This window comes from Haemorhous mexicanus, chromosome 6 (genome assembly GCF_027477595.1).
Source record: "Haemorhous mexicanus isolate bHaeMex1 chromosome 6, bHaeMex1.pri, whole genome shotgun sequence".
Lineage (NCBI taxonomy): Eukaryota > Metazoa > Chordata > Aves > Passeriformes > Fringillidae > Haemorhous > Haemorhous mexicanus.
In genome coordinates, this window is record NC_082346.1 from 65,290,290 (window position 1) to 65,307,051 (window position 16,762).

General features: G+C 47.4%; 1 protein-coding gene across 3 annotated transcripts in view; it reads left to right on the forward strand.

Moving 5' to 3' along the window:
* MDGA2 (MAM domain containing glycosylphosphatidylinositol anchor 2) overlaps nt 1-16,762 on the forward strand; it is a 207,168-nt gene that overhangs the window by 110,409 nt on the left and 79,997 nt on the right. For all 3 annotated transcript variants that reach the window (XM_059850733.1, XM_059850734.1, XM_059850735.1), the window contains 2 exons: nt 580-849; nt 15,077-15,406. In XM_059850733.1, the coding sequence (XP_059706716.1) occupies nt 580-849; nt 15,077-15,406 (600 nt within the window). The remainder of the gene's footprint in view (nt 1-579; nt 850-15,076; nt 15,407-16,762) is intronic.

Here is a 16,762-nt window from a genome sequence, read left to right on the forward strand (position 1 = left end):
TCCATCCATTAATCCATCCATCCCTACCTGCCTCTGCATGCCCAGGGAATGTGGCTGCCCCTGGATCCCTGGAAGTGTCCAAGGCCAGGTTGGACATTGGGGCTTGGAGCAGTCTGGGACAGTGGGAGGTGCCCCTGCCATGGCAGGAGTGGGATGGGATTTAATGTCCCTACCCACCCAAACCATTCCATGATTTTGTGATTCCATGGCTTAACTTTCCCTGCTTTTCTTAATCTCCTCCTTTCCTTACTGGAACAACCAGTCAGAGCTGGAAAAAGAAACCAGTGAGTGCCAGGACACAGGGAATGGCTTCCCTCTGCCAGAGGGCAGTGATAGATGGGATATTGGGAATTAGGAATTCCTGGCTGGGAGGGTGGCAAGGCCTTGGCACAGGGTGCCCACAGCAGCTGTGGCTGCCCCTGGATCCCTGGAAGTGTCCAAGGCCAGGCTGGATGGAACTTGGAGCAGCCTGGGACAGTGGAAGGTGTTCCTGCCATGGCAGGAGGCGGAATGAGATGATCTTTAACATCCCTTCCACCCCAACCATTCCCTGATTCTGTGATCCCTGTTGTTCTGCAGCATCCCCTTCCATCAAGCTCCTCGTGGACGACCCCATCGTGGTGAACCCTGGAGAAGCCATCACCTTGGTGTGTGTGACCACCGGCGGGGAGCCGGCGCCCAGCCTGACGTGGGTGAGGTCTGTGGGGGTCCTGCCCAACAAGACTGTCCTGAATGGGGGCACCCTGACCATTCCCGCCATCACCTCCGAGGATTCCGGCACCTACAGCTGCATCGCCAACAACAACGTCGGCAATCCCGCGAAGAAGTCCACCAACATCATCGTGAGAGGTGAGTTCAGTTGGAAAACCGTGGACTTTTCTTCTGGAAGATTATTCCAGTCCTAATCCAGTGGGACAGCAACATTCAAGGTTCAATGTTTGGTGTTCTATGTTGAACGTTCAATGTTCAGCATTCAGTGTTCAATGTTCAACATTCAATATTCACTATTCAACATTAAATGTTCATTGTTCAACATTCAAAGTTTAACGTTCAACACTCAAAATGTTCAATGTTCACTATTTAACGTTCAACATTAATTGTTCAACGTTCAATGTTCACTCTTCACTATTCAACATTCATCATTCAACATTGAATGTTTAACATTCAACGTTCATTATTCAACACTCAATGTTCAATGTTCAATGTTCATCGTTCAACATTCAAAGTTTAACGTTCAACATTCCTTGTTCAACGTTCAGTGTTCAATATTCAATGTTCATTGTTCTACATACAATGTCAAACATTCAACGTTCATTGTTCTACATTCAACTTTCAACATTCAATGTTCATTGTTCAACATTCAAAATTCAATGTTCAATGTTCAACATTCAATGTTCATTGTTCAACATTCAAAGTTTAACATTCAACATTCATTGTTCAACGTTCAGTGTTCAATATTCAATGTTAAACATTCAACATTCATTGTTCAACATTCAAAATTCAATGTTCAATGTTCAGCATTCAATGTTCAGTGTTCAACACTCAGTGTTCAACGTTCACTATTTAACGTTCAACATTAATTGTTCAACGTTCAATGTTCACTGTTCACTATTCAACATTCATCCTTCGACATTCAATGTTTAACGTTCAGCGTTCAATGTTAAACATTCAATGTTCATTGTTCAACATTCAATGTTCATTGTTCAACATTCAACGTTCAATGCTCATCATTAAATATCTAACATTCAATGTTCAACATTCAACTTTCAGTGTTCAGCATTCTACATTCAGTGTTCAACATTCAAAATTCCATGTTCATTGTTCAACATTCAAGGTTAATGTTCAACATTCAACATTCAATGCTCAACATTAAATATCAAACATTCAATGCTCAACATTAAATATCTAATGTTCAGTGTTCAACATTCAAAATTCCAGTGTTCAACATTCAAAGTTTAACGTTCAACATTCAAAATTCCAACGTTCATTATTCAACATTCAAGGTTTAATGTTCAACATTCAACACTCAATGCTCAACATTCAATACCAAACATTCAATGTTCCATGTTCACCAGCGGGGGTTTCCTCTGTTTCCAAATGGTCCTGGTTGGACTAAATCTTCAAGGTCTCTTTCAGCCTTCATGATTCGCTCATCCTGGGATTTCTGGAAATTTCTAATCAGTTATGGGATGAATTAGTGTTGGTTTCCAAGCCTGCCAGAGTTCTTGTGCTGGGATCACAGCCCTGAGGTGGAACAAGGGTGGTTTGGTGCCTTTTTGTGTCGAGTGATGCAGCAGTTTTTCCATGCAAAGTGGAGAGAAATTGGTTTGTTCAGCCTGGAGCTGGCTGAGGGGAGACTTCAATGTGGTCTTCAACATCCCCCTGAGGAGCAGCTCTGATTGATGGTCCCTGTGACAGGGACAGGAGCCAGGGAATGGCTGGAGCTGGGCCAGGGCAGGCTCGGGTTGGATATCTGGGAAAGGTTCCACTATTCCAGAGGGTGCTGGCACTGCCCAGGCTCCCCAGGGAATGGGCACGGCCCCGAGGCTGCCAGAGCTCCAGGAGCCTTTGGACAGCACTGCCAGGGATGGACAGGGTGGGATTGGCGAGGGCGTCTGTGCAGGAAAGGATTTGGACTCCATGATCCTTGTGGCATCTTTCCAATTCCATGGTTCTATGAAATCATCACCAAAGGCCTTGGATGCATCCCAAGCTCCTGGAGTTGTCATTTCCTCCTTCATCTCTTCCTTCCTCCTTATCTGAAACTGTTCCTGAAATTAAGGCTGGGAATGTCCTCCCTGGTGGGGAGCTTTAGATGATCCTTGTGCTTTAATTCCAAGAAATATCAGGAAAAGGGTCTGCCTCGGGTGAAAATGAAAGAGGGGGGCTTGCACAACGGCTGCTTCCAGCGGGAGGGAATCTTTCCCTGCTCGTTTATTCCCTTCTGGAAAACCCCTGGGACACAGGCAGCTGGTTTGGATACAGAGCTGGATCGGCATCATCAGAGAGGATTCACCTCCCTGAACCAAACACTTCATCTGAACCTCATTTTCCACCACCTAATCTGGGAACGGCAGTGAAACATAAACTCCAAGCTGTAGGAACTTGAAAGAGTAACCTGGGATTAATCAGACTCAGGAAAAACTGATGGACAAAGAGCCAGTGTGGGTTTCCATATTTCATGGAAACCACAACCCCTGCTCACTTCTTACTGCCCAACATCTCCTTGTCTCCAGCAGGATGAGGAATTAGGAGCTATTTCTGTCCTGGGGGTCAGGGAGGGAGCATTGGATCAGCCTGGATTGGATCAGGAGTTGGGCGTGGATTTATTTGGAATGTTGTGCTTGAATTTGAATTTCTGACATTTGGCTCCAAAGTTTTGTTGTCATTCCTCAGCTCAGGAATATTAATTTGCTGGGATTTACACTGGGAAGGGGAATTGAGAGTGGAAAACAACTCAGAATAAGGACAAGGAGAGGAAGAACTTGGTGTGAAAAGAAACCTCAGTGTTTTAATTGACCCAGCAGACAGTGCCAGCCAGCCCAAAGGAAAAGCCACATCCCTAAATCCCTGTAGACACAAATTCCATGAGCCATGGCATCATAATAAAAATAATAATAATATTTCCCCCCGTTTTTATTTATAGAAGACGATGCCTGGGAGATGCAAGATGTTGAACAAAGTCTCATTAAAACACTCCAGGTGTTTGTTTTTCCTTTTCCCTCTCTTTTCTGTGGCCCTGTTAATGCTGAGAAGGGACCACAACAAGAAGAACCCATTAAATAAATGAAGCTCAGCTCCTTCCTTGCCCCAATTTTATTATTTCCCCCTTATTATTTCTGTTAGATGGGAAGAACTCCTTTAGAAGGAAAAAAATCTCCATTCCACGCTTGGGTTTATCTTTGTGGCAAGTGCTGCTGAGTTGAGGAGTGAAAAATGAGAGAAAAGCAGAGTTTGGGTTGACTCTGTGTGTTTATTTCTCAGCATTTTGCCTCATTTCTCTCTCACTTTAGCTCATTTTGCTGTTGTGGGTCAGGATTTTCACACAGCAGCTGAGGAGAGAAGAGAATTTGCTGGAAATAGAAACTTCCATGCCAGGCAGGAGAAGCATTTGGTAAATGGAGTTCCCATCTTGTGCCAGGTGCACCCCGAATCCCAGGATTCAACAATAATCCCCCAGTATGACCCAGAAATCAATCTTCCCTCAAAGCACCAGCAGGGCTCCAAGGAAATTTTTTTCACTTGAAATTTCTCTAAATTTCAGTGTTTTTATCTGAGTGTGCCTTTGTTGTCTGTGCCCCGTTCCATGAATGAAGCATCTCCATGGATTTTTTTTCTGGATGTTTTCCTGTTTTTGTGGCTGCTGGCCACCCACACCTGACTTCAAAGGTGGAGAGGGACTCGGGACAAGGAAGGTGTGGATGTGTTGGAGGAGGCCACAGAGCTGCTCCAAGGGCTGGAGTCCCTCTGGAGCCAGGCTGGGAGAGCTGGGAATGTTCTCCTGGAGAGGAGAAGGCTCCAGGGAGAGCTCAGAGCCCCTGGCAGGGCCTGGAGGGGCTCCAGGAGAGCTGGAGAGGGACTGGGGACAAGGGATGGAGGGACAGGAGCCAGGGAATGGCTCCCAGTGCCAGAGGGCAGGGATGGATGGGAGATTGGGAACTGGGAATTCCTGGCTGGAGTGAACAGGACAAGGGGAAATGGCTTTAAACTGGAAGAGGGTGGATTGACTGGGATATTGGGAATGAATTCCTGGCTGGGAGGGTGGGGAGGGGCTGAGATGGAATTCCCAGAGAACCTGGGGGTACCCCTGGATCCCTGGAAGTGTCCAACAGACAGGTTGGACAAAGGGGCTTGGAGCAGTCTGGGATAGGGGGAAGTGTCCCTGCTCATGGAAAGGATGGAAATGGGATGGGATTTAAGGTCCCTTCCACCCCAACCATTCCAGAATTCTCTGATTCCAAGGTGGCTCCTTCATCCAGTAAAGGAGGAAAATTCTGGACAACATCCTTGGAGGACACCTGCACATCAGATGGGGACACAGGGAGAGCACAGAAATGTTTTCCAGGGCTGTAAGGAAAGAGCACTGGCAGGGTTGGGAAGGGTGTCAGGCTGTGTGAAAATCATGGAACCACAGAACTGCTGAGGTTGGAAAAATCCTCCAAAGCCATCGAGTCCAACCCTCCCCCGGCACTGCCAAGGCCACCATGTCCCCAAGTGCCACATCCACTGGTCTTTAAATCCCTGCAGGAATGGGGACTCCATCCGATCCCTGGACATCCTGTTCCATTGCTTCCCTCCTGAGGGAATCCCATTCCCATCTTTTATCAGATCCCTCCTTCTTTGCCATTGTAACAGCAGCACATTTTTAATTCCTTTAGACTCTGCCTGTGTGACTTTCACCTTCTGGGAAGAGGAAACCTCATTCCTGGAGTTAATTTTTCCGAGGGGTGGGATTCCCTGTCACTTGAAATGGAAAATAATGACCGTGCTCAACAGCAGCACAAAAGCCCTTTCTGGACAAAAAGCACTCCAGGGAAATCTCTTTTTGAGGCCAGGATTGCTGGAAGTACCTCTGGATTATCCCTTTAAAAACTGTGTGTGAACTGTAGGCGTGACTGCTGAAAAAAAAATTAAGGAATGAAAACAGAAGGAGGAAGCTCAGTTTGGGAAATTAACGAACTTTTGTTGCTTTTTTAATTAAATAAAAATCCTGGGATTTTGTTCTCTACACCTGCCTTCCTTCTGCTTTCCCGGTCTTTATCCCAAAGCTATTTTTAGGAATTTCCCTTGGGGTTTAGAGGAGTAAAGGATAAAATTAAGGCTGGTTGGACATCAGCACTTCTGGAATGTCCCCAGATTGCAGCAACTGAAATGTGAGCAGGGCCCCCCTGAGCTGCTGAGCACCAGAGCCTGGGAAAGGCTCTGGAATTTGATCCCAGAGGTGGAATTGGGTCAGGTCACTCCTGGCGGGAGGGTGAGCCATGGCACATCTGGACTGGTGGTCACTGCCTGGAATCTTCTGGGATTGGTTGGGAATTTTAAAATCCTAAAATGTTGGATTTTCCATGAAACTGGCACAAGAAGCTTTTTTCAGTCTTTCTTTCCTCTCTGTATCTTGGGAAGGGCTCCCAAGAGACAGAATTGAATAAATTTGGGAATGTGGGTCTGGCACATGTGGTCACTGTCTGGAATCATCTGGGGCTGGTTGGGAATGCTCAAATCCTAAAATGTTCCTTTTTTCCGTGGAATTGGCAGAAGGGGCTTTTTATTCCTATCCTTTTTCTTTTTATTTGTATTCTGGGAAAAGCTCCCAGCAAGTGGGAGAATGGAATAAATTTAGGGATGAGGGTCTGACACATGTGGCCATTGCGTGGAATCATCTGGTGTTGGTTGGGAATTTTAAAATCAAAAAATGTTGGATTTTCCATGAAACTGGCCCAAGGAGCTTTTTCACATCCTTTTTTCCCCCTCTCTGTATCCTGGGAAAAGCTCTCAGGAAGCAGAATGGAATAAATTTTTGGATGTGGGTCTGGCACTTGTGGTCACTGCCTGGAATCATCTGGGGCTGGTTGAGAATGCTAAAATCCTAAAATGTTGGATCTTCCATTATATTGGAGAAGAAGGGTTTTTTTCCATCTGTTTTTTCCTTTCTGTATCCTGGGAAAAGCTCCCAGCAAGCGGGAGAATGGAATAAATTTTGGGATGTGGGTCCATGGTGGCCTTGGCAGTGCTGGGATAACACCTTGGCTTGATGATCTCCAAGGGCTTTTCCAGCCTTAATGATTCTGATTTTCCATCTTTTTTCCTGGCTGGAGAATTCCAGAGGCCTTGGCAAATATCCTCAGGCATCTCCTCCGCGGGGAGATGCCCTCTGTGATGGGATTTCAAAAGGTTTTACCCAAGCAAACCTGATCTCCTCATCCAGGGCGTTCCTACAGCCATAAATTCCCAGTGTGCTCCTTAAAAGTTTACAGCTCTGGGAATGAATATGGGAAAAAGTGGAGCTTTGGAGTTGAATAAATCCATTTATTTTTATTATCTGCCACAGGCTCAGGCCTGTGAACTCTTCCCAGGCTGGAGGGTCATGGATGAGTTCATAAAAGGCTCTCCAATAAAAACGGAGATGGTTTATTGATCCTTCTGCCCTTTCATTAGGACCTCCTGGAATTTTTGTGAGCAGGAATTTGATTTTGAAGGGAGCTTCTTGCTCTGGAGGACATCGTGAGGAGCCTGTTGGGCACCACGTGTCTGGAAGGATTTATCAGAAGGGATTTCAGGAGATGGGATTCATCATGGGATCCCTTTCCTTGTGTCCGGGTGGACACTTTTTTTCCCCATTTTGTCCTGGGGGTGCTGGGGACAGTGGCTGGACATGAGCCCAGGTGTGGCCAGGTGGGAAAGAGGCCAAAGGCACCTGGATTGGATCAGGGATTGTGTGGGAGCAGGAGAAGAGAAAGGAATGTCCTGATTGTCCCCTGTGCTGGAACTGCTGGAGCACCTCAAGGGCTGTGTCCAGTTCTGGACTCTTCAGCTCTGGAAGGACCTGGAGGGGCTGGAGCGTGTCCAGGGAAGGGAACAGAGCTGGGCAGGGGCTGGAGAATTCCTGAGGAGCTGGGAAGGGGCTCAGCCTGGAGCAGAGGAGGCTCAGGGGGCCCTTGTGGCTCTGCACAGCTCCTGCCAGGAGGGGACAGCCGGGGGGTCGGGCTGTGCTCCAGGGAACAGGGACAGGAGCAGAGGGAACGGCCTCGGACTGGGCCAGGGGAGCTCAGGGTGGGCACAGCAGGAATTTCCCCATGGAAAGGGGGCTCAGGCCTTGGCACTGCCCAGGGAGGGCTGGAGTGCCCATCCCTGCAGGTGTCACCTGGAGGTGGCACTCAGGGCTCTGGGCTGGGGACAAGGTGGGCACTGGGCACAGCTGGGACTCTGATCTTGGAGCTCTTTTCCAGTCTCAGGGATTCTGTGAGGTTTAGATTGGATATTTGGAAAAATTTCTTCCCTAAAAGGGTTCTCAGCCCTGGCACAGGTACAGGGTAGAGTCCCCATGTCTGGAGGGATTTCAAATCCCTGTGGATGTGGCACCTGGGGACATGGGGCAGTGGTGGCCTTGGCAGGGCTGGGGAATGGTTGGATGAACTTTGAGGTCTTTTCCAACTTCCATGATTCCATGATTCCATGAATATCTGTCCTTTGGAGTGCCCAGCCTGGAGGTGTCCCAGGAATTCCTGGAGGTGGCACTGAGAGCTCTGGGCTGGAGAAAAGGTGGGCACTGGGCACAGCTGGGACTTGGTGACCTTAGAGCTCTTTTCCATCCTTGATGATCTTGGGATTCCACTGGAGACAAGGATGAAGGTTATTCTTACTCTTGATTGGCAGAAGTTATCAATTACTAAAGCTGATAATTGTTTTGGCAGGGTTTGTGCTGTACTTTAAATATTGCTTTAGATCCTGGCTGACAACACAAGACAAGATCTGGGGACTTTTACCAATATTTCCTTTTTGGCAGAGAAAAAGTTGAATTTTTCCAAGTTTTTTCTCCTCTTGGCGGGGGAGGAAACCAAGAGGAGAAGGATGAGCTCACAGTGGTTTCTTCTGATGTTCCCAAGGTGCTTTGCTGTCCTTGAAATGTGTTTTAAGACTCTTTTCCTGCTGCATCAGGCAACTGGGACTGGGATTTTTAGGTCTTTGCCCAGTCTGCTAAACAATTTTGGGAATTTTTATAGGATCCTGATGTGGTTTTGAGGTATTTAAGAGTGGGAGAAAAAGTGTCGGAGGGAAATGCATCCCATATTGGAAGAAATCCAGACTCTAGGGAAATCCTGAGCTCCAACAAAGCTTCTGAGCCACCCCAAAATCAGGAACAGGGGTAATCCAGTGTGGAACCTTGGGAATGGGGAGATGGTCTGGGATTGGGAGAATGGCTGAGTCTCATGTAAAAGAGGGAAGATTTCCAATGGAACACTTTGGGGCAGGAAAACTCAGCAAGGCTTTTTTTTTTTTTTTTTTTTGAGGAGAGCTTTGGCACAAGAATTAAAATTTTAAAGGCCCTGGAAAACATCCGGCTGCAACATTCCAAGGATTCAAAATTTGTTTGGCAAGTGCAGAGCCCACTGGGGGTTGTGGCACCTTCTCTGAAGGGTTTCATTTATATCCCAATCCTTGTCTGGATTGTGACAAGACTCCTGAATTCCCATTTTTTGTGGGATGGGGCAGCCCTAATCCACTGCTCCAGCCATGCATCCATGTTTTGGCAAGCTGGCATTTTGGAGCTTAGGAAATGTTTTGGCTTTTTCCCCCTTTTTCTTCTGCTAGGGGTTTTAAAAGGGACAAAATTCCAGCTGCTAAATTGTCCCTGTTTCTTCTTGGTCAAATTCCTGCAGTTTTTGGAATTTCACCCTCACTTGAATGTCTTGGGATCTCATCCATGATCCATCATCTAAATCCCCTTTAAATCAGGGAGGAAGCACCTTTCCATCAGGAAAAATGGAAGGACACAGCAATTTTTTGTCTCCAAACCCCGTGACCCCACTGGCACAGCTCCTGGCTTTTCCTGGGAGCTGAGGGTGGGGCTGTGTGAAATTTCCATTCCTGGAGGTCTTCACTCCTTGGAAAACCCATGATGTAAGCTGGAGATCGGAGAAGGAACCTCCTGAGCTCAATCCCACCTGGATATTTCTTGGAATTACGGAGTGGTTTGTGCTGGAAGAGATCTTAGAGATCATCCATTCCCAGCCCCCAACATCTTCCCTCCCGGTGCCGCCGATTTCCGAAGAGTCTTTTCTTCTAAAAGCCGTTAAAAGAGGAACCACGCTGAGCTTCTCCCCCTTTGATCTCTCCTTCATCTCTTTAACGGATCAGATTTGGAGCAAGTTGTAAACTGAAATTTTCATCATTCAAAGGAATCCAAACCTCCCCTTCCTTCAAAAGAGCGGCTTCGAAGGAGCCGGGAGCTAATTAAGCCGAGCACACGGAAAAACAGGAATAAAAAACCCTTTTCTTTGCAAAATTAGCAGCAGTTTCTAAAAGTAGAGACAAAACCTGAAGTCTCTCCGTGGGATTTGCATTTAAATTGGAAGTGGGAATGCATCTGGCCTTGGAAGTGCCAAATAATTACTTGATATTAAAAAGTTTGGAGATGCTTTAGGAGAAGACGTTTGACATCTTAATTGTTCGGTGAGCTGCTGGAAGTTCAGGATTTTAAAATCTTCCAGCTCAAACCGTGTTGACAGGAGCAGAACGAGCTGGTGCTGAAATGTTGGGAACGTGGAGCTTTTTTTAGCAGGAATTTGCTTCAGGACTGTCTTGGGATGCAAAGGGAACACTGGGGAAGCAGCATTTTCTCAGTTACCTCAGAGTCTTTTCCTCATGGATTGGGAAGTGTTGGAAGAGGCTGCTCGGGGTGGGATGGGGTCACAATCCCTGGAATTGTGCCCAGAATGTGTGGATGAGGACAAGGGTTAGTGGTGACCACAGAGGTGGCACTGGTTGGTGGCTGGACTTGGTGATCTCAGAGGACTTCTCCAGCCTGAACAGTTCCATGATTCTAAATGCCCAGTTTAAGGAATTTGAATTTTGTGAGCGGTCCAAGTTGGAGTGTCGTCCCTAAAACTCAGACTATTAATTTCATTACTCTCTTTCTTTAATATTTTTTGAATTTTTTATTTCCTTCCAACCCAGACTGGTCCTTATGACTGGAATTCCATCCAGGTCTGGGCTTCACAGGACAAGGAAAGTGTGGATGTGTTGGAGGAGACCATGGAGCTGTTTCATGGGCTGGGAATGTTCCCCTGGAGAGGAGAAGGCTCCAGGCAGAGCTCAGAGCCCCTGGCAGGGCCTGAAGGGGCTCCAGGAGAGCTGGAGAGGGACTGGGGACAAGGGATGGAGGGACAGGAGCCAGGGAATGGCTCCCAGTGCCAGAGGGCAGGGATGGATGGGAGATTGGGAACTGGGAATTCGTGGCTGGGCTGGAATTGCCAGAGCAGCTGGGGCTGCCCCTGGATCCCTGGCAGTGCCCAAGGCCAGGCTGGACACTGGGACACCCTGGGACAGTGGAAGGTGTCCCTGCCATGGCAGGGCTGGCACTGGGGGGGATTTATGGATGCTTCCAACCCAGATCATTCTGGAATTCTGTGTTACACTTTTATTATGCTGAGCTGATATCCACAAACTCTGTTATTTGGGGTGTGGTTTTGCTCTTCTATTCATAATTAAGTTTTTCAATTAAACCAGAAATCTGTAATTTCCTCTCCATTATTTTCCTCTCCAATATTTTCCCGGTCCATGACAGCAAAAGTGAATTTTTGGCAACCAGAAATCTGAGTTTTTCCCATTTTTTTATCCACAGAACAATGCCAAAATATATTTTCATGTAAAGAATGAAGTTTAATGACCGCACTGGGATAATCACCAGTGAAAAACATCTTTTGGACAGTTGTTAAAGTGTTTGGATGAGGGAATTTAGGGGAATCCTGGAGAATGCTAAAGACAGACCCAACTTTATTGCCCACAGCCAAAATAAACAAAAATTTGCTGTCTCTTCAGAGCTTGGGATAAAAACTTGGATTTTCCTTCTCTTGATTTGATAGCAGTGGACAAATTACTGCCAAGACAGCAGGGAAGGATTTCTGAGGGATTTTATTCAGTGGGAATGAAAGTTTGGGCAGCAAATGGATCCATTGAGGCTGGAATTCCAGATAAAAATAAATATGGACTGCAGGGCTCTTCCCGTGTGGGGTACTGGAGGAGATTTTGTTGTTCCATCTATTAGGGATTGGACAATCCCTAAATCCATTTCCAACCCAATCCATCCTGGAATTCTGGGATCTTTGGCCATTTCCCTGCTGTGTCTCTGTAGTCCATTGTACTTAAAAAATAAGTGAGGAATCCTTCCCAGGACCACAAACTCTTTTTTCCACATGTGAGAAGGAAACATGAAGGGATCAGGAGCACCTGGAAAGGTTTCCTGGCTTCTCTGACCCAGCTCACAGTGAGATCCAGGGGATCACAGAATTCCCAGGGATTTTGGAGGATCCTGGAAGTGAGGTGTGGCTGGGCATGAAATTTTTGGAATATGGGAAATTTCCTTCTCTGGGTGCTCAGGAAAAGGGCCAGGCTGGATTCTGAGCTCTCCAAACCTCCAACATCTGCTCCAAGACCGTGCAGGGCTCCACATCTGCTTGGGTGAAGTTCTCCTCCTGTTCACTGTGAATGGGTCAAAGCAAAATTGCTGACAAAAAGTGAAGGCAAACAACCAAAATGACTCCAAACCCCCTCTGGGGAGGGCACAGAAGGTGCCTCAAGGGGCCTCCGGCAGTTCAAAGAAGGCTAAAGCCAGAAATTTGGAATTTTGCTGCTCCATGGCCCTGCTGTCACAGGTAAAACATGGATAGAACCATCAGCAACCACAAATCTGAGCATTCCCTGAGTCCTGCATCCACTTGGGAAGCAACCAGGGCTCCATAATTCTCATGTCAAAGCCTAAAAATGGTGCAGAAAATGGTGCAGAACTTGATGTATTTAGTGGTGCTCTTTGAGCAGTTGGAAATTGTGAGGCAGGAACGTTCTGAGGCATTAAAGGAAAATTTGGGGTTGATCAGGGAGGGGGTGGGAAAAAAACAACTGAACCTGATGAATGCAAATAGGCCTTGCTTGAGATCCTGAACTGCATTTTATTACTTTGAAAATATAATTAATGAGGGAGGGCAGGGACTGTTTGTGAGGAGTTTGAGGACAAAAGTTGTTTCATCTCGGGTTGTTTGATCACATCCTCGTTCTTTGGGGCCTCTTTGGAGTGAGGCTGGCACTTTGCTGAGTCGCAAAGAACAGTTTCAGATTTATTTGCACTTTTGCTGCTCCTTTGCAGCTCTGTGGGCTGGTGACATTCCCAAAAATCCACTGGGAGGGGTCTGCAGCAGCATCTCCCACATTTTGCTGGTCAATCAGAGAATCCTGGAATGGTTTGGGTGGGAAGTGACTTTTGAGATGATTCCATCCACCCCTGCCATGGCAGGGACACCTCCCACTGTCCCAGGCTGCTCCAGCCCCAATGTCCAGCCTGGCCTTGGGCACTGCCAGGGATCCAGGGGCAGCCCCAGCTGCTCTGGCAATTCCATCCCAGCCCCATCCCACCCTTCCAGCCAGGAATTCCCAATTCCCAATATCCCATTAAATCTCTTTAAGTTTATAACCATTCTCCCTTGTCTCTGCCTATGTAAAATCCCCTTAACCTTTAATTTCTATTTAATTTCTGTGTTGCACCCCACGAAAACTTCTCAGCACCTAACTGGTACCACAGAGACAAAATCCATGACCTGGTTCAATTTTCTTGGCATTTTGGAATGCCCTCCTGGAAATTTCCTCCTGGAAACGGAGGTCCAGGAATCTACAGCTGAGGAAAACCCAAGCCACTGTTTTATGGGATTGCTGGAAGGAGGAAATGATACAAAACCCCCTTTTTCCTTTACCTGGTGGGTTTGTATCAAGCTCAGCTCAGGTGTTCCCAACGTGGTGGAAATCAGGAAGGTCTGAAGGGATTTTGGAGACCTCATCCAGAGTGGTGGAATGGTTTGGGTTGGAAGAACTTTAAAGACCATCCACTTCCAACCCCCTTCTGCTTGCAAGAAACGGCTTTGACCCAAACTTTGAGGTTCTGTCCCCTTTTCTTACCTTGGAATTTGTGCTTTTCCACAAAGGAAAGTTACCCTGACTTCCCTGCTAGACTTTGTTCAGTTCTAGGCAGGAGAAACTGCTGAAAATTCAGAAATAAAAATAGTTTATTGAGGTTAGGAGCAACTAATTTGGGATGAAACGTCGCGCTGGTCGTGCCCATCGAGTTCTTTTTTGGTTTTCCCCTGCCTGAAAAGGATCTGCATGGAATATTGAGGGGTTTTTGTGTGTGTAAGCATTGTTTGTGCTGTCATTTCCACGCACGAAAAAACCCTCAGCTCGTGCCTCAGAGTTTAATTCCCTGGCAGTTTCCAACTGGTTCGTCCTCGTGATTCCAACTTGGTCGTGCTGGTTCCTGGGAATTGGCTGAGAATTTCCCAAGGGAAGGAGAGCTGCTCGGCAAAGAGAAGCGCAAAAAATCCCATTCTTGATTAAAGCCATGGAACTCCCTTAAATAAATATAAGTAAATGAATAATGTAAATAAATTAAATAATTAATGAATAAATAAAATCAACCAGTTGGATGCTTTGTAGATGTGGTTGGAACTGAGGAGCAGCATCTGAAATGAAGCTTTTCCTAGAAAAATCCCAAATTTTCCATTCTCTCCTTAAAAATGTTGCCTTCCTCAATGGAAGAAGCCTCTCCTACCGTGTGGGACTGAGGGTAAATAGCTCAAATTTAGGCTTTTGTCCCCCACTTTGAAAAGACAACCTAATAACTAAATAAATAAATAAATGTGAATTTTTTTCCGAGCTCTGGAAGTGCAATTTCTTTTCCAGGTGGTGAGAGAGCTCCTTCAGCGTGGAATTGGCAAGTCCTTGTTTAAGGAGCTTCTGAATTACCAAAATTGAGTTGGAATTAGCAAAACTGAGTTGGAATTACCAAAATTGAGTTAGAATTACCACACAAAAAAAGCTCAGCCCCTGCCTCGGAGTTTAATTCCATACCAGTTTCCAGCTGGTTCATCCTCATGATTCCAAGTTGGTGCTGTGCAGATTCCTGGCAGTAAAATCAAACCCTGTGGCTGCTGCCCCTTTAAAAATCCTATTTAGGCCTCCAGTGTGTCTCCCTGATTTTTTAAGATTTTCTGAGCCTTCTGATGTTTACATTCTTGTAACGAACTTTCTCACACCCTTTCTGTAAATAACTGATTGTTTTGCATTCTTTTCTGGAGGAAGAGAAGTTTGATGGACTGTTGGTTTGTCCAGTGTCATTGGAGAGGTGGCACTGTCACCCTCCAATCCACGGTCACCTTTGGGAATCTATAAATGAGGGAGTCAGAATTAAACTTGCTCTCTTTTTACCTTGGAGAGTTGCGTGTCCATGTCGTTTTATTTCGTGTCCTATGGCAGCACCAGCGAAGCCAAATTTCCACTCGGATATAGAAAATGTCTCTTTTTTCCTGTGTTCCAGCCTTAAAAAAAGGACGCTTTTGGATCACCCCCGACCCGTACCACAAGGACGACAACATCCAGATCGGGCGGGAGGTGAAGATCTCGTGCCAGGTGGAAGCCATCCCCTCGGAGGAGCTCACCTTCAGCTGGTTCAAGAACGGGCGGCCCCTGCGCAGCTCGGAGAGGATGGTGATCACCCAGACCGACCCCGACGTGTCCCCAGGCACCACCAACCTGGACATCATCGACCTCAAGTTCACAGATTTCGGGACCTACACCTGCGTGGCGTCCCTCAAGGGAGGCGGCATCTCGGACATCAGCATCGACGTCAACATCTCCAGCAGCACGGGTGAGGGGAGAGCCCTGGGGCTGGGCTGGTGGGGGTGAGGGCACCCTGGGCTGGGGAGGGCTCCCAGCACGTTCCAGGGGCTGCAGGGAGCTGGAGAGGGAATGTTCATCAGGAGCTGAACATCTGGTAGGAGATGGGGAATGGGTTCAAACAGAAAGAGGGGAAATTTGGGTGGGATGTTGGGAATTGGGAATTCCTGGCTGGGCTGGAATTCCCAGAACAGCTGTGGCTGCCCCTGGATCCCTGGAAGTGTCCAAGGGCACATTGGGGCTTGGAGCAGCCTGGGACAGTGGGAGGGGTCCCTGCCTATGGGAGGGGTTGGAATGAGGTCAGTGTTATTCCCAAACCACTCTGGGATTCCCAGACCCTTGATCAGGGAATCAGAGAAACAGAGAAATTCTTGGTTTTAGTTTTATCCAGTTTTAATTTTCTCCTCAATCCTTCTGAGGTGGATTGCTCATGGAGACAAATCCCACGTGCCCAGGCTGCCAGGGCCTGCTGTGTCACCCTTCCCCAAAAACAGACATTTATTTTTTCAGCCTGTTGCTAATTCCAGCTACACTTGCCAGTGGAGCAGACAGCTCAGAGATAATTAAATACCTGTGAGGTTGTGACAACAAATAGCTGCGCTGGAAAGGGGAAACCCTGCCAAAAACCCTCCTGTGCAAAGGTCTGGGGCTTTTCTCCCCCTAATTAGAGAGTGAAGAATGCCCCTAATTAGAGAAATTAGAGGGTCTGAATTTGGGGGAGGTGGGGCCATAAATGGGGTGGGGACAGAGAAATTCCTGGTGGGACCTCATTGCTTTGGTCACTGTTCCTCAAATGTGACTGGGGGCTGAGTTGCTTTGGTCAAAACAGAAATCTGAGGAAGTTCCCTGTTGGATCATTTTTGGCCCTGGAGGTGCTCCAGGGCTGGAGCTGCTCTGGAGCCAGGCTGGGAGAGCTGGGAATGTTCCCCTGGAGAGGAGAAGGCTCCAGGCAGAGCTCAGAGCCCCTGGCAGGGCCTGGAGGGGCTCCAGGAGAGCTGGAGAGGGACTGGGGACAAGGGATGGAGGGACAGGAGCCAGGGAATGGCTCCCAGTGCCAGAGGGCAGGGATGGATGGGAGATTGGGAATTGGGAATTCCTGGCTGGGCTGGAATTGCCAGAGCAGCTGGGGCTGCCCCTGGATCCCTGGCAGTGCCCAAGGCCAGGTTGGACATTGGGACACCCTGGGACAGTGGGAGGTGTCCCTGCCATGGCAGGGGTGGCACTGGGTGGGATTTAGTTTCTCTTACATCCCGAACCATTCCATGATCCCATGATTTGACTATCAGGAAAAGAACTGAGAGGATTCTTAGAGGAGAAGAGCCAATTT